The sequence below is a fragment of the Megalopta genalis genome, chromosome 13 (assembly GCF_051020955.1).
Source record: "Megalopta genalis isolate 19385.01 chromosome 13, iyMegGena1_principal, whole genome shotgun sequence".
NCBI classification, from domain to species: domain Eukaryota; kingdom Metazoa; phylum Arthropoda; class Insecta; order Hymenoptera; family Halictidae; genus Megalopta; species Megalopta genalis.
Window position 1 is genome coordinate 5,739,779 of NC_135025.1, and position 21,897 is coordinate 5,761,675.

Genomic DNA, 21,897 nt, shown 5'->3' on the forward strand with positions numbered 1-21,897 from the left:
ATTAGTTTATTTGAAAAAATAATAAGTGAAATAAGGTTTATTTTGTAGGTTAGATTTTATATATAATAGGAGAAATATTAGTTAATAAATAGTTTAAGTTAATTATAATTTATAATTTTTTATTTATAAATAAGTATTAAAATATTGAATTTGGTAAATTTAAATTGATTAAATTATTTTAAAATGTTTAAATTAGGTATTAATTTATAGATATAATTATAAATATAGCGCGATAGATAGATATAGAGCGCGCCAAATAATCGTCGCAATCTATAATCCGCGATCGATAACTTAAATACAGTCCATATGCCGTTCCGCCGAAATTAATGCGAGACGAATTAGAATAGCACGGCCGCGCCGACGAGCATATCTACCAGGTGATTGAAAATTTCACGGGCGAATTTCGAGGCGGTTCGTTCGCGTGCGTCGTTCGTTCAACGATTTCTAGTCGTTAGTCACCGAGAGGATCATCTCATTGTCAGGGAAAAATTCTGTAACATTGTTCGAACTTGGCGGGCCTGGAAACAAACTTTCGCCTGGAAACAAACGACTCGCGTGGAAATTGTCATTCAACTTTCGCGGACAGATATTCACGAGAAAAAAAAATTTCGCGTACGGTCCGAGGGAACGGATTGAAACGGGACACCCTGTAGATCCTGGTCGGCTGATGTTGACATGCGCGAGCCGTGTCGAAGATATGCCCGTGAAACGAGCGTGCCGCGCGCGTCTACCGTGGCCTGGTGGCTGTGCGAGCTTAGGGAGAGTGCGCGTTCCTGATCAGTAGCACACTTTCATCGCGGCGAGGAAAGTGAGCGAACGAAAACGTCCGCGAGCCAGCCAAGAGGAGAGGCGAGCCGAACAGACGGAGCGAAGAGACGAGGCGAGGACTCGGCGTTCCGCCGGCCTCGGTTTTGGCTCGGCTGTCGAACATTGGAACGCGACTGCACGCCGAGGAACGGCGTCCGCGCTCGGCGTCGATAAACAGAGAAGGAGAAAGCAAGCGAGGGAGGAGCGGAGGTTGGCGGCGGTGGCGGCAGCGGCGGCGGCGGCGGCGGCGGTTCGTCCCGCGAGGAGAAACGTCGCGGACGTCCTCGGCGGCTGGACCGAGGGTCGGCCTTAGACGCGTTATCCCACAGCTCCTCGGGTCGGCCGGCTCCTGCCGCGCAGAGTCCTCTGGAAAGACCGGATCGGATCGCTCGAGAAAGTGAACGACGGGGCCCCGGTCCGAAGGAAGCAGCCGCGAGACAGGTCCTGGCTCCTCGCTACGTTCACTCGATATATAACCTGAACCAGTGGAGGAGAAGGATCCCGAAACAAGCAGGAAATTTCGTTGCCGGCCACATGGCCTGATTAGGGTCGAACCGATGATTCCGGGGGTCGATCCTCTACGAGAAGGGTGACTCACGGTGCTCGACACATTGGCGTACTCTCCACGATACTCACCGATAGTCACCAATACACACACACGCGCCGATACTCGCGACGCAGCAGCGGATGAGAGCAAGTGGCGAGGAGGATCTCGAAGCAGCACGCGAGCTCGTCCGACGTAAGGAGCTCTCCTCTCGTTTTTTTCACGACCACCCGAAACGGTTTTCTCTTCGATATTGTGCTCTTGTTTGCAAAGTATCCTCCGCTTCAAGATGGCGGATGCTGTTGCACGCTCGATGCGATCAGAGTAGCGGACAGTCGATAGCCGCGCGAGCCGCGTCCACATTTTATAAATATCCGGGGGCTCCGCCGCACGTTTCCGTCGACCCTAGGCGGAGAGAGAGTAAACAGGCGTTTTTCTGTGAACGGACAGTGTGCTTCTAAGTTTTGTCGCGGCTGCACGACGCTTTCCGAGATTATCTTAGGACGCGCGTTAAATTAATTGCGGACTGCGAACAAACGAAAAATATAATGATACGTCATTCCTTAAAGCTATTCGATTTCGGGTAACGATGTCTCTCTTGTATTCCGGTCCAGGACCGAAGTAACTTGAAATCGAAAGATACTCTCGAACGCGTCGAATTGCAGTATGTGCTTTAAAAAATGCCGCCAATTCGATTTCCCTATAGAAAAAAAATATGTATTCCGGCACAAAACCGTTCGAATGACCGATTCTATTTCCATTCCGCGATTATCGATTCGTTTCACCCTTGATTGGGTTTTCTTTTTTTTTTCGAGATAGACTTAAAGAAAATACCGAGGACAATAACGTTGTTCGTTTCACAGTTGGTGAACAGCAGCGATGAGCAGGAGCAGCGAGAACGGTCTCTCCCTGGCCACGCCGCCGGCGATCCACGTGGGCCCGATCGTGAACCCGGGCACCAACGAAACGATCTCGATCGTGATCCCGCTGTCGGCCCAGCTGGCGACCGTCAGCAGCCAGAAGATCGAGAAACCGTGCAAGGACTGCACGAGGGACGTGAAGCCTTCGTCGCGTCCGAGGAACGACAAGACGAAGGGCTGCCCTTATCCGGGCTGCACGCGGTACGGCCGCGCCTTTTCCAGGGCCCACGACCTCAAACGGCACATACTCCGCCACGAGATGAGGAAAGAGAAGCTCTCCCATTACGAGAACTCGGTGAACAAACCGCGGATAGGCGAGTCCGAGAGCATAGCGTACAGACAAGCGGCCTGGCCCGATGACACGGGTCATCGGGAGGGCAAATCTTACAGCTGTCCGCAATGCAAGAAGAAGTACACCAGCGAGATGAAGCTGAAGGCTCACATGAGCTCCCACGAAAAGGTATACCGGCGCCTATGCGATCCGCCCCTTGCGTAGGCAACCGGACCACGCGAGGCGCACCGTAGACGCCTGGTTGCCTAAGCGAGGGGGCGAATGCACGAGATATTGTCACATTGTACTGCGAATCTTTGTACAAATTCCTACGATCGAGATACTAGAAATTTGTATTAATGTACGCGCATCTTCGTACGTTCGCTGTATCAAGATCCGCAGTCTAATATCGTTGCTATGTTCCGCGGTACTCCGTTGAAAGTTTTTAATCCTCGAACTTGCTTCTTTGTTCGCCAGTTGTCGGATAAAAACGTATGCGCCCTGTGCGGGACGTGCTCGAAGGACGAGATAGAGCTGCAGGAGCATATGAAGCGGCATACGGCGCACCTGTTGGACGCCCAGTCGGTACTGTCCAAGGTGGAGTCGGAGAAGGAGCAGGGCGAGAAGGAGGACGACTTTCTGCTGGAGGAGATGTTGCTCCTGCACAAAAACCCTCGACGTTCTCTTCAATCGGACAAGCCGAACGGATCCAAGATCCGCTGCGACTACTGCTCGAAGACCTTCAAGACCAAATGGACGCTGAGTTCGCACGTGGCGGCGCACGAAGGTCGTTTCCAGTTCGACTGCAGTCAATGCGGGAAGAAGTTCGTTCGGAAGAGCCACTACGAGGGTCACGTGCGGTCGCACGAGGCTGCAAGGCCGTACGTCTGCGAACAGTGCGGGAAAACGTTTAAGGAGCTGAAGCACAGGCGAGAGCACACGAAGAGGAAGCACCCGTCGAATCAGAACGCGATACAGAGCCTGCTGGACAGCATCAGCCCCTGCGCTTCCGAAGAGATGCCCGTCGACCAGACCAAGTTCACGCTACTCATGCCGGTCAACTTCTCTGTTTAAAGGTTTACGAAGCGCGACGATCGCTCTTTCCCCGACGGGACAAGACTCCGATTTTTATGATAATCGAATTAGGCACTCGAATGGACCAAACAAACGTTTCTTACACCTATTAACCGTTCCTTGGGGAAAGCACTCGGGGACGCTGCCAGCCGTACCCTAGCTGTTAGACTGTTAGACGGTCGTTCCGTTTTATTTTTCGTATAGTACAATCTTTTCTTCCGCTTGCGTCGCACGACTCAAGAGGATCGGCCGTGACGCTGTCGAGCACTGGATATCATTTTGCACCGTAGCAAAGGGGTTCCCGTTGCTCCTGAACGTTTCACCGGGTTTCCACGTCGCGCTACGTTCTGGGGGGAAGAAACACCGTATACCGAGAGTCAGTAACAAAGATTACTATTTGGTAATGAACGCATTAAGTTTACGTCGTGCGATTACGTTCCACTTCCATGCTCGCAGGGTCTGTATGTAATATTTGTTTCGTCTGTAACATCGTGCCTGAACGAGCAAACACACCCGATACACGCGCACACAAACGCATATATACAGAGGCAAACACACAGCAGACCAAAGGACAATCTTGATTCCAATTACCCTCCTCCCCCGATTTGTAAATATAATTCCAATAAATCGACCGAAAGATACATGTTATTTTCAATAGTAACCAAGGATCTATGCATTAAAAGTTAACTTACCTACATATACGCACACATACGTGAAAAGTACGCGAATGAAATTGCAAAACGAGAGGTCGAAAAAGTAAGATCCGACCGCTACGCACCGACCAAACGCGTTACTCACTTTGTTTCGATATATCTATCTGTCGGACATTTGTAGCTTTTTTTAAATTCTTCTTTTTAGCGAGTACACCGTTTTAACGAGCATGAACAAATCGAAGACAGCGTTTTAGAGAAAGTCGTTAACACTGCAAACGTTCTTCGAGATAGAAGCGATCCGTTTTGCATGTTTCATTATTTTAAATGAACGCGCAGAAGCGGCAGAAGGTACCGGCGATAAAATGCGATGAGTCCGAGGAGTCGCGGGACGATTCTTCAGGATGTTCGCAGAAAACTTTCGACCCGAATTGCCGGGGATACGCGTTGGACACACTTCCGCCGGAAATGTTGGAGACGATACTCCGACTGCTTCCGTTGCACGAGGTGGCCACTTCGGTGCGCTTGGTTTCCAGGTGGTTTCACGCATGCATCCTTATCTGTTTCCTTTACACTAGAGAGAAAAAGAAACGTTCCGTTTGCAATTTTTCAGACACTTTTCTATGGTAGCGGCGACAGTGTTGAACGCCGCGTTTCTCGCTGCTGGCGCGAGGATAGAGGTTCTAACGAGTCGCGTGAAACAAACCTTGTGGAAGGCGAAAACTAGCATAAAGGTGTTGGCCTGCATAAAGGCCCTGAACACGTTCGAGTTGATCAAAGCGCAGTACAAGCTGCTCAGAGCCGTGACCTGGAGGTACACGCACCCACCTGTGGCTCATCAAAGGTTCCCAAGGCTTTGCTTCTACGCTGGTAGCTTGCTGGACAATCTGAACGATCTGCTAAGCCAAGTGGTGAAATATCACACGTGTCTCGACGGTTCCCGCAACGTGTACGCCGTTGCTATCGACTTTGTCACCGTTTGCAAACGGTACATGAACTTCTTCGAGAAGGTCTCGGAGCGCAGAGTGAACAGGTGAATTATTTCATCTCAATAGAAAAATAAGCTAACACTGGCGGATAGTCTTACGTCGTCCTGCTATACCGCAATATCTTTAGATCTGCGCTAGTCTCCGGCTGCAAAGTTGTGGACATTCTGGATTGTCTCGTGGAGGGCAGGCAAGTGCTGCTCTCAGAGATAACGAAAAGACGGTCCGGCAGTTGCGTGGTCAACATGAAGCTGAAGTACGTAATGGCGCGAGCTTGGTTCACATGTTTGGCTATCTCGAAGAACTCCGAGGAGAACTCGTGGCGGGACGAGCAGCGTTTCATGTACATGAGGTTGCGCCGTTTGGTGGGCAGCGTGAACGAACACCTGTTCTATACGAGACATTACAAGAGCAAGTTAAGTTTGCAGGTGATGTCAACAATCGTTCAATTCAACCGGATAAAACACGCTCATGTTCCTATCGTTTTCTTCCCTAGATACCTCTCCCGTTTCCAGTAAAACCACCGCCCGCGTCCACGTACTCAGGATATGGAGAATATGGCGATCAGTTCTTCTACTACGGCAACATGAACAAGGACGCATACGATAGCAAGTTCATGAGCACTGCGAGCTCTTCGAACAACCTGCTCGACACCGACCAGCGGGTGTCGAGGGCGCCGTCTTTCGACTTGGTGATCGACATCGAGCTCAAGTGCAGCCCCGAACTGGCTCCGCATGCCACCCGAGCGGACCTTAAATCGGACGTTTTTGAGACCTATCTCGAGACCTACGAGACTAAGAGATACAGGCACCAGCAGCTCTTTCTCACGATGACAGTGACTTGTCCTGCGTCGATGGCCAACAGGCTGCCGGGCACCTTCGTCTGGAAATTGCGCAGCCCGCGATGCGTGGGGAAAAATTCGTAACAGAATTTTATATTATAATTTACATTATACGGATTCTTGTACCTCTTCTGTATGAACTTTTATACTATTAGCTATGTACCTATACAAAGACAAAACAGATTTAATACTAGTTGTTCGTAAAGAAGGTAAGTATGCTGGTAAATGCACGTACCTATGTACGCGTGTAAAGGGTGTTCCAGCAGGCTAGAACATTGATAAATTTCTTTTATTTCTGGTAACATGAAAATATAACTGAACAGATACTTAAGATGTCCGTGTTAGGTGAAACATCCTGTACATATAGAGTAACCAGAATAAAGAATATCAATTATATAATTTTATTTGCACTATGCCGTTCAGATATCAAAATTAATTCGAAACAGAGATTTTCTCAGGTAATCTTATGCTGTCCTCGTCTGAATGGTGTATCCAAGTTGCCTCGTTCAATTTTCGAGCACGTTTCTCTAGTATACCGTACGCGTAATGATTCAGGAGAATTCCTTTGGGTAGAGCTACTCCCTGGAATCTATAGACACCCTCTGTTTGCGGCAACTTATGCACGGCGGCGATTGTGCAGCGACCGACTATATCAGTATTCCCTACCATCGGGCCCTTGCTAATGTCTATATGATCCCCGACTCTGTATAGCACCACCGTATCGTTGTTCGCTTTTGCTATGTCTGGAATCTGCTGCACTTTAATAGGATTGTCTTGGAACATTTCCGTAGCAATCTCTTCGGTGGTCTCTAGCCTTTCTATGGGGATCTGCTGATTTGTCAGTTTTATGAACTGAGCCGACATGGCCTGCATTTCTTGGGTAGTTGGCTTCCAATCCGGCAAGTCGAGATACACATCGTATACGTAACTTCCTGTCGTTACAATCGGGACTGGGAAACTGTGCAAGTGGACCATGACGTCCTCCTTAAATGCAGCGTCCACGACAGCCCCCAACAGGAATGAACATGTACGCCAAAATGCTACATTTACAATATTAACTTTTGGATTCAGTAGACTCAACAATTCCAGCTTACAATCCGATACTAAAGGTCTGTGCATATCCCATGGCGAACCATCCACCAAGGCAAGAGCAGAAACTTTAACAACACCCTCGGAGATATGTTTTGCGCAGTCTGCGGGTGTTGATAGTTTCTTGTTCATCATAAGACTAATCTCATCTACTAAAGACTGATATTTCACCTCAATTTTCTCTATTCTTCCTATGGCTGACTTCTGCTTTTTCTTTTCTTCATCGAACAATAGGTTTTTCTTTTGCCTTACCTCGGCTTTAGACATTGTACTTTCCCATCTTAATTGTATCCTTGACTTTTGGAGTCTCAGAGCGCCAAAACAGAGAACTTTACTTCTAAAAATAATTTTTAATGTTACGTTAAATTAAAACTTTTTTTTACGAAATTCATACCTCTGAAACATATTGGTCCAGAAGTATATTATGCAACTAGTTTACAAGATAAATAAATGCTGCATCTGGGCACAGATGCACTTTTAGTTTTCAGTTCCTTTTAGTTCCTAACAGCCTTTGGTTTAAAATCCGAGAAACACCTAGAATATTATATGGAGTCACTATATGAACGTGAGAAAAATACAAAATATATAAGCAGAACTTGATCTATCAACCAAATGTATGTATTTATTTAAATATCACTTTTGAAACTGTTACGAATTATCAGCATCGCGTATACACAGGTTATGTATACGGTTATAACCCCTCTACATTATGACTTATCTAAATATATACACCTCGATGATGCATAAAGTTCATCACGTTTTATATTTGTCAATGTACCGAGTTAATACTTTACTTCATCCAAAGCACCTTCCGATTTATAATGTTCTAGCATTTTTCACTTAAAAATAGCAAAAATTCCACAAAACTTGTTACGCACGAGTAACATGTTCAAACTAACGTAAACACAGTGATGACAATGATGTAAGATTTAAGGATTTACTATCTCAGCGCCGTCTACAGGGAAATGATGAACTTTTGATAGCTTGGCACTTAGACCAGGGACAATATGGAAGGTTTGTTTGTACGAGACCTCCGATAATGCGAGAGGAGGAACGATTGAAGAATACCGTTGTTTCCTTCTTTTCGAGTCATTCAGTATGCACCCAAAGCAGAACGGAAATCATCACTGCGACGGACCCAATCGGCAAAAGTCAACGCAGTGGAAATGAGACCTTAAGGTTAAATTAAATAAGGGCTCGGAATTAACTTGCCCGCGATAGAGATAGAGCTTGATCCGTTAGCGAGGTTCGGTATAGAAATTTTCTTTGCAGAAATAGATCCCATTATTATAATCCCATTATTATATATGCGTGATTTTATTACACTGTAATCAGTAAGATGTTAATGTTTTGTCCGACTTGCGGTAATGTATTACGAGTAGAAGAAGCTCTGGGCGGACTACGTTTCGCTTGCAACACGTGTCCTTATATTTTTAATATAGCAAGAAGGTTAAGTAGCCGCACGTATCCAAAGCTGAAGGAAGTAGACGACGTTTTAGGTGGAAGCGCGGCTTGGGAGAACGTGGACTCCACAGAGGAAAGGTGTCCGAAATGTGCTCATAACCGGGCGTACTTCATGCAGATACAAACACGATCAGCGGATGAGCCTATGACAACATTTTACAAATGTTGCAATGCTCAATGTGGTCACAATTGGCGCGATTAAAGGTACGGCTACTAACAGTAAATAATTATACGATTTCAAACGTAAGTCAATCGTTAAAAACGCGTGTCCCGTGTAAGCGCTATTGAACACAAAATTCTAAATATTCTTGCATCATATTTAGTATTGCTGTAGAATGTTAGTAAAACAGTTTCTATTTTAAAGGTGCTGTTTAGCCCTATGTACATTGGAAAAAGTTATATATCCACCATGGAGAGCTTAGGTCCAATAGCATTTATTGCGGAAGGTGCTAGCGAGGAGTTGAAACAGTTGGAATCCTCATCCAAGCATTGGATATGCAAAGGAAAAAGAAGTATATCGGTGGCTGTTAAATTAATTCGAGACGGTAAAGTCGTGGCACTTAGAACAGACACAGTATATGGTCTAGCTTGTTCTGCACTGAACAACGATGCAATCAAAAGACTGTATGAAATTAAAGGAAGAGATGAGGGGAAACCATTATGCATCTCCGTCAGTAGTGTTAAGTATATTAAAAATTGGGGTGTTGTTGATCATTTAAATCCAGATTTACTAACATCGTTATTGCCTGGACCATTCACACTTGTCCTAAAACGACAACCAGATTTAAATCCTAATCTAAATCCAGGTATTGACACTGTAGGCATAAGAGTACCACATAATAAATTCATAAACTGCGTTTCGCATATAGTTGGACCATTGGCGTTAACAAGTGCGAACGTTAGCAACCAACCTAGTTGTTTAGAGGCAAACGAATTCAAAGATCTATGGCCTCAGTTAGATGGAATATTTTATGATATAGAGGAACATGGTAAGAAGTACAATTATTTGAGACAAGGATCTACGATAGTTGATTTGTCGGTTCCAAATTATTACAAAATTATACGCTATGGTGTAGGAGGTCCTTCTCTAATTCATAAACTGTTAAAATTTGGTCTTACAAAATCATCTGACCATGTATAATAATATTCTGACTAATCAATAAATCCATTAGGAATATAATTTAGAATTTATTCTTCGTTTATCGGTAACATTTCAATATGTATAAATTTAGAGTTCTATACTCTACTGATCTATCAAAATTCTATATTCCATGCAAAAGAGATCAAGTTAAAGTATCTTTTATTCTCTTAATAATCATCAGTGTACAGCGAATTCTCGGATGAGAATCTCAATTTATTACAAATAAAGCCACAATGTGGCAATGTAGTAACAAATATTAAGCAATAATTTCAATCCTGAGGTATCTGTCTAATTAAATTTGTTAATAGTTCATTGGTGAGTACATCATTGCGTGTGCAAAGTTCAACAACGTTGTATTGTCTTCTTGACGAGATATATATATCACATAATATGCTTGTAAAATATTATTCGTTTACTTGTTAAAGAAATATAACGAATGTTATAAAGTAGACATTAAATCGATTGATCGAAAGTCGTGAAGTACAGTGAAGTAAATAAATAACTTTACTTATATATATATAATCCAAGAGTCGAGCATTCAGTTATAAACTAACAAATCACGAATCAGTCGGGACGATAACATTTGAATTTTCTGCATGTTATCATTATGCAGTCTATATGCATCTCAAAATGCGCATTATTTACTTTCCTAATACGACGAATGCATTTGTATTCGAAATCCTTAACAAATTCCTGCAATAACGGTCATGAAGAGTTGAAAAAACAATATCAATGAAATGCATTTAAACAAAATTACTAAACCGATACTACTATAATAGAGCACAGTCTACGCGAGATTTATGTTATTACTTTATAAAATTGTTTAATCCAAGTTCTAAATTGGGCTCGCACCGCCCAGAATGATACTTCTTAATTGCCGACAAAGGTGCATTTATAGGAAAAGCAAATTATGCATGTTCAATTTAAAAGATGCTCCAGGGATAGCAAATAATCAAAGTTTCAGGAAGAAACCAAACAATTTTCCTTCTACCAAAAACGATAAGCGTAGTATAGAAATTTTCTATAAGAAAAAGAAGCGTTGGAGAAGAGAATAATAAATTCGAGAGTCACACAATAATAAATTTGGACCTTAAATCCGATGTTTCGTGGAATACATATCGTAACATGTTCTGCATGTTAACTGCAAGAGAGTATCCGTTAAATACGTATGTATATATGCGTGTACATACGTGAATGTATGATTTGCTAGAATCATAATTCGCGTAGTTGCTCGACACGTGCACACATTTTGTGTCTTTATCACAATACTGCGTTGTCATTGCTGTGAATTAATATAGTTAATTAACTCACATAAGATTGGTATGTATATTTTCGATAAATAATGTTTAAAATACCGACAAGTGTAATAAATAATCGATGCAGCTATCTGCACACACGCACACGCATAGAGATGTATAACAATGTGAATAGGTGTCACAAGGAATATTCGTTAACTGGCCTCTCGTTATATATTCATCGAAGTCCAATTTAACTTTCTCATTCGCATAACTCACTCTGCATTATTCATCCTAAAGTCTTCAAATAGAACTTCATCTTTCGTATCGCGCACGTACATACCGCAATTGTCTGTGAGTCTTTACTTACTCTTTTAATGCTAAATTCTACGTATTTCTTCTGATTTACAATATAAGTCAGTCTAGTCTTCCTTCGGTGAAAACATTCCCACCGGGCCTTTCTTACCTTCGCTTTTAAAAATTCCTATCAAACTGCTCCTCAATCTCGCGTAGATCTCTTTACGAACCGTCGCCGTGAACTTGGTCGCGAGACAAGCGATCGCCGCCGTGGCAAATATTAAATTATAAAACAATACTAGTTTGAAGTTACCGAGCCACTCGATACGCCCGAAATCACCAAGCAAATCAAAGTTCGTCATACCTATAAACAGATAATAGACCGGTTATAATAAATCTTCCAATTGATATGAGAAACGTTCGAAATTATCCGCGAACGTACCTAATATCCGCGATAACAGCGGTAACGCGGAACTCAGCACAAGAAGTAGGGCACAGTTCGCGATTAGATGAGTGAGAGGAGTGGAATGAAATCGTGGTTGAACTCTTCTAACTCCTGGAAGCGCGTACAGGCCTATTGCGCTTGTCGCTGCCAAGTACAATATCACTGCCACCTCTACGGTTGCTCCAATGGGACCAAGCTTCGACAATGAACTGATACCTAAAGTAAATTGCTGAAAAGACAATCGAGACTCTTTATTAACTACGTCCCCAAAGCGAGCATTTTTCTGAATCTTTTAAAGAGATCAATACCAACCCTGGTACTCAAGGGCAGTGCCTTTATACCGATGAGTAGTTCTAATGTGTTTTGAACAGCTAATAGAGCTGTGGCAGTGGAAAGTATAAGTAAGGCTAGCATGGCCAAAGGGTAAAGCAAAGTGCGCCGAACCCACCAGGTTCGCCTTTGCTGGTCTAACACTTTTCTCCGTTTCTGGATATCTTCCAAACGTTGGGACAATCCGCGTTGCAAAGCACCATTCCTTAAACACATTAGGCTCGGGTTCACGTTAAGAAGTTCATCGTCTTCGAGAATTGAACCACACGCTGGTATGGACATCGGTACTGGTGAAACGTACGATTTTCCGGTTGCTTTCGCATGCTCCAATCTGCAAACCCAATAAGGCAATATTACAGGGAATCAACAATCGAAACGGTGTGAAAATATTATCGATGACCAACCGTCTCCTAATACACTCCTCTTCTAATCTGTACGCAAAGAACTCTTCGTCTAAGTTCTTTAGGAACTGCGGTTTCACGAGAAACGAACCAACCACTCCAAATAATCTTACGAACCCCACAGGCGTACACACTGCAAGACCATTTTCATTGAGAAACTATATAAACTATAATCTTTTGTGCGGTAAGTCTCTATACTCACGCAGTAACATGACAACGCCGACAAAAGAAACGCAGGAATAAAGGAAAGGCAAATAGTATGTCCACAAATCTGTAACGTGAAACACGATTACACGGTTGAGGTTGAATAGAGTGAAACTAATTTTAATCCACTTACTGAGCAATGTGTGAAGACTGGACTTCTGATGATCTATAAGTGCTGATAAAACATATGTCATTCCTAGCACGAGCGTTCCCAGTAGACAAAGAACTGTGACTGTTTCATACACTCTGGCCATTACACCCTGAAGCCAAAGATAGAAGGTCAAATTCTATTTAGTTCGTTTCATTGTCACAAACTTCATCGGACACAGCCGGCTTTCTTACCTTCCTGTATCCCACAAATCCCTCAGACTCTGTGAATAAGTAGGCAAACGGTAGAAACACGAACAAGGACAGATTCGAGAAGAGGAACACATGATTCCATAGACCTGGTTGTTTAAAAAAAAATTTTAAATAATTAGAAACCAAACAAAGAGGGCTCTGTCCGGAAATGTTGGACAAGCTACCTTGAATGAGTGAGCTGTTCAACCATTTGACATAATAGCTGTTCGGATATAAAATGAGAACTTCGTTGCTGGCGATGGAGACCGGAAGCAGTAAGGTTGCCCCAACGGAAACCGCCAGAGCGACGGTACACAACCAAAGGCTGATCCTGTAAACCGTAGCTTCATCTTCGTCTACGGAAAAGTAATCCTCGCGATCCCTTCGGCGAAATTTCGCGATCAAAGCGTAACTGGAGACGTAAAGAACCAGGAAAAGAAGCAGAAATATCTGAAACAATAGAACGGTTTCCTTGTTATCCACGGGTTCAAATCGGATGATTTGTTGATGTTTATAATCTAGCTATAAATAATGTCTGTTTTCGTACCGAAATGTTAAGATTCGTTCGTAAATCATACGAACGCTTAATAATCTTACGCGATGTCTGTGCCTGCGTGCGTGTGTATCTGTGTGTATGTATGCTCTTTTAGCGCGCTCATCGAGCCGTGCAATCTGCGTTGATTTGCGTTGTATTGCACTCGTGCAAATACAAACTCAAATGATCCCCGCCATGCGTGTATTTAAATGAAAATTATCTGTACGCGCTGCACACCACAGTCGACATACATCATAGAATCGCGCGATTTAATTTCCTACCACCCAGTTCTTATCAAAACAAATGCATCCGAACGTATATGTTCGCGAGCATGCCGTTTGCTTTCCAAGAAGTAAATAGATATCATGTTTGCTTTACAGAGTCGGAAATCAAACACAAGGTTTTCTAATCTGATTCGTAAATTACATTGCAAAGCCGGTTGCGTAAAAAAGGGTAAAACTGAAGGTGTACACCGATGGTATAACATGTGCATATACATACGTATGTACAATAGCTTCATCGATGATATATGTATGTGTATTCTTACGATAGTCAGTGTGATACGTCTAACAATGAACTTGCCGATCGATCGAAAATTACTTGGAAGCAGTTGTTCTTGCAGCAGCAAAATTTTCATCATTAGAGAAAAAATATGTCTAAAATATTTATACATTAATATTAATATTTATATATATTAAAATGTGTTCGAAGTTGGACGGGTGACCCTATAACATCGAACGGGACACCGTTAAGTTTATTGCAAACGAGACCCCAGTTACAACAGGTAGTGTTGGGTATTCATGCCAACAAACACATTCGAACCATCGTGTCTCCGATTAGCTTGAATGGCTTTTACCTATATTCAGGTGACTCGTTTCGTTGGCTCGAAGCTTGATCGTGGTGATTGTGAGTCAAGCGAACGGAATTGAACATAATAATAATATATATATATATATATATATATAATATAATATTATAATATTATATATTAATATATTATATTATTATATATTATTATAATATAATAATAACATAATAATATACCATATAATAATGTGCCTATATGCCGTGTTTCGACGTTGTCAGCGTTCCGTCTTATTTTAACAATTCGGCCTGTATGCTTGAACAGTTTGGAACAAACTCCAAACTACGGACTTCCATCATAGAAGTTCCATACTCCGAACTGACGAACCCATCGAGCGCAACGAATACCGCCTGAACATAGATACAAGCCATTCCAGTTAATCGAAGGCTTGAATACCCAACACTAACAACAGGCTTCCGCGTACAGGCGTCGTCGGTTATCGTGCTGGTTCGCATTAATTTTCCATCTCCCTCGCTTCTTTCCAGCATGTCACGTGAAACATACGACACATATTTTTTTTCCAAGCAATACGCGAGAACATAGCGAGAATTAAATTTGTTTCTCCGAAATCGATCTCTTCGAAAACCATGCACGAAAGTTGAAGAGATTTTTGGATTTTTATTCGAATCGTGACGATCTATCAGAAACACGTTCGCTAAAATCTAAAAATCTGGAAAAAAGAGTTGAAATTTGATCTACAATATTATCGATCCGACATCGATAACTTGTTCCTCGCGCGCGTTCCATTAGTTCGAAAGTATTAACGATTCGAGATCGGCATCGTGATCGTTATTGTATGTAACCCGATACGCTGATTAGTTTTTAATGTGACTACGGTTGCCACGTAGTTGATAACTGAGATTTCAAGAACCGCTAACAGCACAAAGTGCATTGTCCCCGGGGAATGAAAGGCATGTTTAGCATGCAAATCACGGTACGGTCCACCTATGCTAATCTTCTTTTATCTATATTTATCGCTTGTCGTTCACCTGTCCATTTAGATGATCTATCTTCAGCGAAGACAGTGCACCGAATACACTGAGATAATTCGAACGGTCAACTGATATATTTGGCTTTTAATAGTCTTTTGTTATGTACTAGGCGCCTCGGTTGGCAGGGCTTATGTGAGAGAGAGAGAGAGAGCCGAGACTGAGACCGAGATTAGTTCAGAGAGATGTTTTGAGCGCATCCGAAACAATTTTGAGAGCGTTCGAAAACTTTGAATCGCGTTCCGTCCACCGTTTTATAATCGTTCAGACTTATTAGCAGAATAATTGTTTCACTACTTTTGGCTACGTTTGTACCGAAAAATACAGTATACATACTCTGTACGAAATTTGATATGCGTACACGTATAGGGTGTATCCACGCGTAAATCATAGCAATGAAGATGCCCTTCGAGACTGTATGAGTATAATTAGGCGATATGCAGAGACCATGTTTGACATTAATGAATGAGTGAACGATACAGTTCGAATAAAATCTGGCAATGTAATTTCTCGATGCTATATTCCCTGTTTTGACCAGATGTTATTAAATTTAGTTCGATTTATATCCTCAAGCCACGAAATTGTCAAATGCGCGTTAATTTTCAAATTCGCCTCAACGAAAATCATAAAGTGCGTCGGTACGGAGCCGATTTCGTTGTACTTCGATCGGACACAAAACACGGCTGAACACCATCGAGGGAAGAGACGATAAGATTGTCGACACGTTTCACAACAGATCGCACGTGTCTTTGACCGAGCAAGTGTATTTTTAGCATTTCTAGATCAAGAGCAATATGCAGCTAGCTTGTCAGGCCTAAATGGCATTCGTTAACGGGGATCAAAGCGATCGTGTAAGGCTGATTTTTATCGCAACCTGTTCAGCAAATATGCACGTGTGTGTGCACGTTTGCATAGCGAACGTGTACACAGATGCCGCGGATTTATCTTTCTTCGCGGGGCGAGAAATAAACAAAGAGCGCTGTTACCGAATGTTTTTGCGAATTAATCTGGAATGCGCTCGGCTCGGTGAAGATGCAGCGGCACGCTGCGTTGAAAACCACTTTTTGCGAGAGGACACGACGACCGGTGGAAGGAAAAACCGGTCGAGGATCAGAAATAACGCGTGGTCAACGACTCTTCGCGTGAAAGTATTGGGAAAGCATACCGTGAACACCGGTCTACACGTTAGGGGATTCTGTTTGTGTCTTTGAAACGTTGACGATCATCCAGTTAAATCGATTAAACAGAAGTACATACAACCGAAGTCAAGGCTAAATACCGTGCACGGAACTATGCATGGTCTTCACTCTAGCCTATAGTCGTTCGACGTAACGTGGCCTGTTTGATATGTATTTACTATTGCATCACGTGAAAACGTGAGCGCGATATAATATCATTATGGGTTTAACGTTAAATCGATCGGTTAAACAGATTCATATGTTACCGGTGTTACCAACAGGTAAAACGGTCAAACTACGCGGTGCTTCCGGACAGCCCACGCCTTGACAAACAACATTACTGTGACGTTTTCGTCTGGCAAGTTGGACCATTTGCGTAAAAATGTCGACGTAAACATCGCCGTCGGATAGAAACACTTGCGTTCTATGTATTATTACACCCAGCGAGTGTAGCGGAATAACGGGTCACCCTGCTCCTGTGGTAATTAAACTAGATTATCGTTGATCCGAAACAGCAGGACGATCGGAGAATAAAAACAAATTCGACAAGTCACAGTCTTATCTATGTGGCTTTACGATAGAAATTGCACGATTGAATTCAACGGATGCCAATGCAATGCGAGTGCGACCATATTTTATTCTTATTTCCATGGCCACGTATTAACGTCAATTATTCCGTCCCTCGACATGAAAAGACAATATAATTTTCTTATCTTTGCCGTTTAAATCGTAATGATAGCAAATAGCAATATACATATATCGTCAATTGTCAGTTCTTGGTAACTGTAAGACTTCGCATACGAATACAAGAGTTACCAAAATTCATGTTACGTTTTTTTCACTGTGATTTATTATGTTTGTGTAGTTTGTATTACCAATGCGTGTATTTGTAAATAAACGGAAAAATTCTGCAAAGAAATGTATAATTGCGTGATAGACGTTACTTGGGCGGTTTTTGAAGGTTGGAAACATCGGACTGATTTTTGTCGCTTCGATTACGGTTACGGCAAGAATTGAACCTACTTAAAGCAAAAACGGTAAAACTAATCACGAGGGAACGTGACGATCACAGGAACGTCGCAAGTTGTTTCGGGGTCCCTCGGTATTATTGGTCGGTGGTCAATAAACAAGGGGGAATGATCATGAACGAAATCGTACTCACGATGTTCTCTCGTACGGTATTGTGAAACAATTGTTCCCTCAGGTCCGCTTCATCTTCCATTTTCACCTATTCGTCAGTAAATCTTTTTCGGTTAAATGTACCGATGTTAGCGACATCTTATACGAATAACCCTTCCTGGAGATACACCATGCCCAGATCTTCGGGAATGACACTGGCATTCACTTCATCGAGGGAGCTCTTGCTTTTCGCGATCGATCGCAAGGAGCTACACCTTCTATTTCTCTGTGAAACGAAATTCACATTCCTCGTTTTCCCTCGATATCCGTATTATGTTCACGTAACAAACCTGACGGACGTAGTCCCTCTGTTACGGTTGGCAGACTACTGCAGACTACTAAGATACTAAACCGATACTAAAAAGCGATCCATGCTTGCATGCACCTGTGTATATATGTAGTATGTACATACTAAAAACGGTGCGCCGTTTTCTGCTTTAGTCATACAGTATTACACTAGATAGAAAACTGTCGCAACGGTGGCGAGAATGCGAAGCGTTAGAAAGCGCAGCAATATTTGAAGATGACTATGGTAAATGACGATGTTCAACAAGCTTATAAAATTTTATTAAATATCTTATATTTTATATAATAGCTTATATTTTATTAAATTTTAGAACTACTTTGATCGTATCGCATGTATTTCCGAATGTTCTTGTACACTTCAGATGCAATTTATATCTGTTTTTGATCATTTTATATATAAATACTTGCATGCGCATGCGTATTGGAAATTTTGAATACCATCAAAGTTTCGCCTCTATGAGAACGCTTTGGGTTTCGATAACGGTACGCCATCTATACCGTCGATACAGTTAGATAATTTGTACAAATTTAAATGTCGCGCGTTGGAAGCGAGTCTCGCATTCCTGCTACGTTTAACGGTTTAACTTTAAAAAATCTCTTTATCTTTATGTAAAAAAGCTTGTGTCTTTAGTTCTAGCGACCATTAAGTTTGTCTACTAAATGTTGTTTACACATTATACATAACGCGAACAATGTTGCACTAATTATTTGCGATATTGGCTCCTTCGACATCAAGACGCGTAAGTAAAACGTCATATAATGTAAATAGCTTGTTTATTTCGCTTTGTCGAAAGGCTGGAGCTTACAAAATGCACTATACTGCCATACAAATATAAGTATGTAAATCTCTATTATTAGTAGTTCCTGAGTAACGAACAATTGCAAATCCCTTTACTCAGATCTAATAAATTCGCAATGATTTTCCTTACCAACAATTGCACTGTTTCTTATTCTTTGTGTGGATTACGATGACGCTATCAGCTACATCTTTGCACATAAAAAAGACTTCCATTAGATTGATGTACTTCTAATAAATATTATTCTTTATTACAAAAATCTTGTTGATCGTTCCTTCATCTGGAACTCTTATATGTATCTAGTGCTTGTTGAATCAAGTAAAAATCTCGATAACAAAATAATTACGATATCCTAATGTTACATATGTATATAATAAAGGTTTAGTTGTTAATTTTTATTTAATTATACACTTTTACCGTTTAATTTCTATCATATACATATTTGGACCATAAATTAAACTATCATAGCATAGAGATCAAACTTTTAAGACAACACTCTGCAATATTCAATGAGTAACATGATTTTATTGATAAAAGTGTTATGTTACTTGTATTACTAGTAATTCATCTTTTTTTGTTCTATCTTCTCCTTTGTGAACAGTCGTTTATCGATATAAAATTTACTATTAACAGTGCTAAATCGATTTGCTCGTTAAAAGCGAAACTAATTAAACCTGATTTCGCTTCGCGATACGCATCTTTCTCTTAAGATTTACTTATATATGGCATGGAACACATTCTCTGCCAGTCATGGCTATGAATTCCGTTTAGGCAAATTCAACCAAGTATCACAGATTCTTAATCTCGCTAAAGAGGGCATAACTTACGAACTGGTTATAAACCTAATCAACCTATAATCAACATAATCATATAAACCGTGATCAATTATATAACAAGAATTCTTAGAAAATCTTTAACATATATATAAAAAGTAATTTTGTGGACTTCTGGATTCAAATGTATGCATTAACAATACACTCGTAATTGTCTGAAGAAAAATTTAATCAAAGAATCCTAAATCTTTAGTCAAAATTAAAAACCTGTGTGGATTAATTGTCTAAACAATCCTCATAGTGCACTACTTATTTACTGTTAACAATAACATTTGTATCAAATAGCCAGTTTCCTTGCAAGCCTCGTTTTAGAAGAAAATTCTGCACGAGACTCGGATTTAATAGGATTCTCAATCAGTTATCTGGTCTAAAGTAAATGATAATTGGCAAAGGACAGATTTATTTTGCTATGCCGCTACTTCTCCGAAATTCATATGCCCAGTTTCTATTGCGTGTTGTTGAGCGGCTGTTTGTCCGTTTAATTTAACTTTGCAATCATTGCATATTAGAGTGAATTTTTGAACGTCCGTGAATTGACGACTAGATTTCGCTTCTCTCGCTAATTCTGCAGCCTCTAATAATATCCTTTTATCTTCTGTGGGAAAAATCGTTTGTATACTACCACCCTGCAACTAAACACAACAAATAGAAGAATATTCCTTCATACATTATAATATATTGGTCGTACAATAATGTAACACTTACATCTAATGGTTCCAAATACAAGGGATCATAATGAATTCCGTCGAATATTAAAAACACTCTTTGAGCATAATGTTGATCTTCTCCAAACCGGTTGATAATCGCATTGATACTATCGATTACAGCTATTTCCAGACCGTAGAATTTCGACAGTATCGATAATTCTATAGCTCCTCCCCAAGAATCCGGCTTCAAAATCCACTTACAATATTCAAGATTTGGTCTACCTAAGAAGGCTTCCGAATATTCCTCTGGGTCCGCTGCCACAGCATTTGCTATGATTTCCCTCATAAAACTAGCACAACTGGGATCAACCTTACCTAAAAGTATGCTATAAGATTAAAAGGTGCGTAAAGTGTCTCCGTACAAATATGATGTACAACAAATTTATTCTTTGTGTCACTCACGAACAGAGTTGGCCAACATTCAATGCGATAAACAATTAATGGAGTAATAGCATACATCAATCGCAATTTTTCACAATGAGTTATTGTGAATCGTAAGCATCAATAGCCAAGTCTGGTCAGGAATAGTATGATTTACATAACGATATGTACCATTAAGAACATATCCGACGCTGGTAAACAAGCAGGAGTTATCGGCAGGCACGTCTTTTTTCATCAAAACACCGGGCGTATTGACGAAACTCTCGTCGTTGACGATGTGAGATCGACCGATCTCGTCGGAGTTTCGTTCACCGTTGAACTGGGCGGGCTTTTCCTCGACGATCAGAGTGTCCCCCGAGACGATGCCGCTCTTCTCGATCGTCGTCGACTCGTCGTTCAGATTGATCGCTTTCGGTGGAAAACCACCGAGAACGTGGAGCGCATCGACTGCTATGCCCGTGATTTCGGCCAGCTTCGATTTCAATTCGGATACCTTGTCCTGGGGCACTAACCCATTCACGACCTTCTGACCTGATTTCGTTTTGACCCTCAACACAAATCCAGCCATCGTTTCGCCGCGGACACCCGAGTCACAACCAGAACGACTTAATTTTTCCCCACGATTCTGACTCTCTTGCCTCTCTCCGTTGATCAGCTGTTAGAACAGCACCACGAGCCAATTTTCCTCGTCTTCTGGACGATTATCATATCACGAACAGAGAGAACCTCCGATCACACGTAATCCATCACGTACTCGCGTTCTCGGATACTGTTGATACCGACTATCTTTTCCTATTCATCATTCTTCATCATTGTATTTTAATACGTAACTGAACACAGCAATCTGCGCTATCGACGGATTTTGTTGCGGTTAGGATGCCCACGTTCTAGTTACATTTCACGTTTTAATATTCCCGATATGTACCATGAACTATCATCACTAATCACCACAGATGAAACGAAACTCACAGTACAGACGATGTATAGCCGAGATCTGTACCTCGTCTGAGGTAGTAGGTTATATCACTAGTTTTCACAGATCCAAATTCGATGATCCCGACGGTCTACGAATAAATAAACTGTAAGCGT

At 41.8% G+C, this 21,897-nt stretch overlaps 7 protein-coding genes across 8 annotated transcripts; 4 read left to right on the forward strand and 3 right to left on the reverse strand.

Annotated features, from left to right (window-relative positions):
* Nucleotides 1-200: 200 nt before the first annotated feature.
* LOC117224372 (uncharacterized) lies at nucleotides 201-4,257 on the forward strand. The gene is made up of 3 exons (XM_033477249.2): nucleotides 201-1,546; nucleotides 2,215-2,731; nucleotides 3,020-4,257. The coding sequence occupies exons 2-3, from the start codon at nucleotides 2,231-2,233 to the stop codon at nucleotides 3,614-3,616; spliced, it is 1,098 nt and encodes a 365-aa protein (XP_033333140.1). The 5' UTR covers nucleotides 201-1,546; nucleotides 2,215-2,230; the 3' UTR covers nucleotides 3,617-4,257.
* Nucleotides 4,258-4,411: 154 nt separating this feature from the next.
* Nucleotides 4,412-6,497, forward strand: LOC117224376 (uncharacterized). The gene is made up of 4 exons (XM_033477255.2): nucleotides 4,412-4,802; nucleotides 4,880-5,299; nucleotides 5,383-5,680; nucleotides 5,749-6,497. The coding sequence occupies exons 1-4, from the start codon at nucleotides 4,594-4,596 to the stop codon at nucleotides 6,175-6,177; spliced, it is 1,356 nt and encodes a 451-aa protein (XP_033333146.2). The 5' UTR covers nucleotides 4,412-4,593; the 3' UTR covers nucleotides 6,178-6,497.
* On the reverse strand, nucleotides 6,479-8,109 carry mRpL39 (mitochondrial ribosomal protein L39). The gene is made up of 3 exons (XM_033477250.2): nucleotides 7,961-8,109; nucleotides 7,577-7,716; nucleotides 6,479-7,519 (listed from the first exon to the last, which is right to left on the reverse strand). The coding sequence occupies exons 2-3, from the start codon at nucleotides 7,585-7,587 to the stop codon at nucleotides 6,526-6,528; spliced, it is 1,005 nt and encodes a 334-aa protein (XP_033333141.2). The 5' UTR covers nucleotides 7,588-7,716; nucleotides 7,961-8,109; the 3' UTR covers nucleotides 6,479-6,525.
* Nucleotides 8,110-8,371: 262 nt separating this feature from the next.
* Nucleotides 8,372-9,117, forward strand: Polr3K (RNA polymerase III subunit K). Its single transcript, XM_033477254.2, has 2 exons — nucleotides 8,372-8,850; nucleotides 9,011-9,117. The coding sequence occupies exon 1, from the start codon at nucleotides 8,522-8,524 to the stop codon at nucleotides 8,846-8,848; it is 327 nt and encodes a 108-aa protein (XP_033333145.1). The 5' UTR covers nucleotides 8,372-8,521; the 3' UTR covers nucleotides 8,849-8,850; nucleotides 9,011-9,117.
* Tcs1 (Threonyl-carbamoyl synthesis 1) lies at nucleotides 9,056-10,054 on the forward strand. Its single transcript, XM_033477069.2, has 3 exons — nucleotides 9,056-9,452; nucleotides 9,516-9,635; nucleotides 9,969-10,054. Exons 1-3 carry the CDS (start codon nucleotides 9,056-9,058, stop codon nucleotides 10,052-10,054), a joined length of 603 nt encoding a protein of 200 aa, XP_033332960.2.
* lili (LMBR1-like protein lilipod) lies at nucleotides 9,930-18,199 on the reverse strand. 2 transcript variants are annotated; one of them, XM_076525985.1, is made up of 10 exons: nucleotides 18,075-18,199; nucleotides 17,768-18,010; nucleotides 13,224-13,488; nucleotides 13,042-13,145; nucleotides 12,833-12,959; nucleotides 12,698-12,766; nucleotides 12,499-12,628; nucleotides 12,077-12,425; nucleotides 11,762-11,993; nucleotides 9,930-11,683 (listed from the first exon to the last, which is right to left on the reverse strand). In XM_076525985.1, exons 2-10 carry the CDS (start codon nucleotides 17,825-17,827, stop codon nucleotides 11,445-11,447), a joined length of 1,575 nt encoding a protein of 524 aa, XP_076382100.1. In that variant the 5' UTR covers nucleotides 17,828-18,010; nucleotides 18,075-18,199; the 3' UTR covers nucleotides 9,930-11,444. The 2 variants fall into 2 exon arrangements, with proteins under 2 accessions (XP_076382100.1, XP_033333137.2); XM_033477246.2 differs by having other exon boundaries at nucleotides 17,768-18,189.
* A 648-nt stretch (nucleotides 18,200-18,847) lies between these two features.
* Yod1 (Yod1 deubiquitinase) lies at nucleotides 18,848-21,690 on the reverse strand. Its single transcript, XM_033477253.2, has 3 exons — nucleotides 20,980-21,690; nucleotides 20,426-20,742; nucleotides 18,848-20,352 (listed from the first exon to the last, which is right to left on the reverse strand). Exons 1-3 carry the CDS (start codon nucleotides 21,374-21,376, stop codon nucleotides 20,128-20,130), a joined length of 939 nt encoding a protein of 312 aa, XP_033333144.2. The 5' UTR covers nucleotides 21,377-21,690; the 3' UTR covers nucleotides 18,848-20,127.
* Between the last annotated feature and the right edge of the window lie 207 nt (nucleotides 21,691-21,897).

Bases quoted from the DNA above. Each gene is read 5' to 3' on its own strand.
- Tcs1 (XM_033477069.2), top strand. From the start codon at position 9,056: ATGGAGAGCTTAGGTCCAATAGCATTTATTGCGGAAGGTGCTAGCGAG. The intron at 9,453-9,515 runs GTATTGACACTG...TTTCGCATATAG, and splicing joins AAATCCTAATCTAAATCCAG to TTGGACCATTGGCGTTAACA. The intron at 9,636-9,968 runs GTAAGAAGTACA...AATAATCATCAG, and splicing joins TTATGATATAGAGGAACATG to TGTACAGCGAATTCTCGGAT.
- lili (XM_076525985.1), bottom strand. From the start codon at position 17,827: ATGGAAGATGAAGCGGACCTGAGGGAACAATTGTTTCACAATACCGTA. The intron at 13,146-13,223 runs GTAGCTTGTCCA...TTAAACAACCAG, and splicing joins GAACAGCTCACTCATTCAAG to GTCTATGGAATCATGTGTTC. The intron at 12,426-12,498 runs GTTGGTCATCGA...TTGGGTTTGCAG, and splicing joins GAGGAGTGTATTAGGAGACG to ATTGGAGCATGCGAAAGCAA.
- LOC117224372 (XM_033477249.2), top strand. From the start codon at position 2,231: ATGAGCAGGAGCAGCGAGAACGGTCTCTCCCTGGCCACGCCGCCGGCG. The intron at 2,732-3,019 runs GTATACCGGCGC...TTTGTTCGCCAG, and splicing joins ACATGAGCTCCCACGAAAAG to TTGTCGGATAAAAACGTATG.
- LOC117224376 (XM_033477255.2), top strand. From the start codon at position 4,594: ATGAACGCGCAGAAGCGGCAGAAGGTACCGGCGATAAAATGCGATGAG. The intron at 4,803-4,879 runs GTGGTTTCACGC...GCAATTTTTCAG, and splicing joins TCGGTGCGCTTGGTTTCCAG to ACACTTTTCTATGGTAGCGG. The intron at 5,681-5,748 runs GTGATGTCAACA...TTTCTTCCCTAG, and splicing joins AGAGCAAGTTAAGTTTGCAG to ATACCTCTCCCGTTTCCAGT.
- Yod1 (XM_033477253.2), bottom strand. From the start codon at position 21,376: ATGGCTGGATTTGTGTTGAGGGTCAAAACGAAATCAGGTCAGAAGGTC. The intron at 20,743-20,979 runs GTACATATCGTT...GCATACTTTTAG, and splicing joins CGTCGGATATGTTCTTAATG to GTAAGGTTGATCCCAGTTGT. The intron at 20,353-20,425 runs GTAAGTGTTACA...TGTTGTGTTTAG, and splicing joins TGTATTTGGAACCATTAGAT to TTGCAGGGTGGTAGTATACA.
- Polr3K (XM_033477254.2), top strand. From the start codon at position 8,522: ATGTTAATGTTTTGTCCGACTTGCGGTAATGTATTACGAGTAGAAGAA.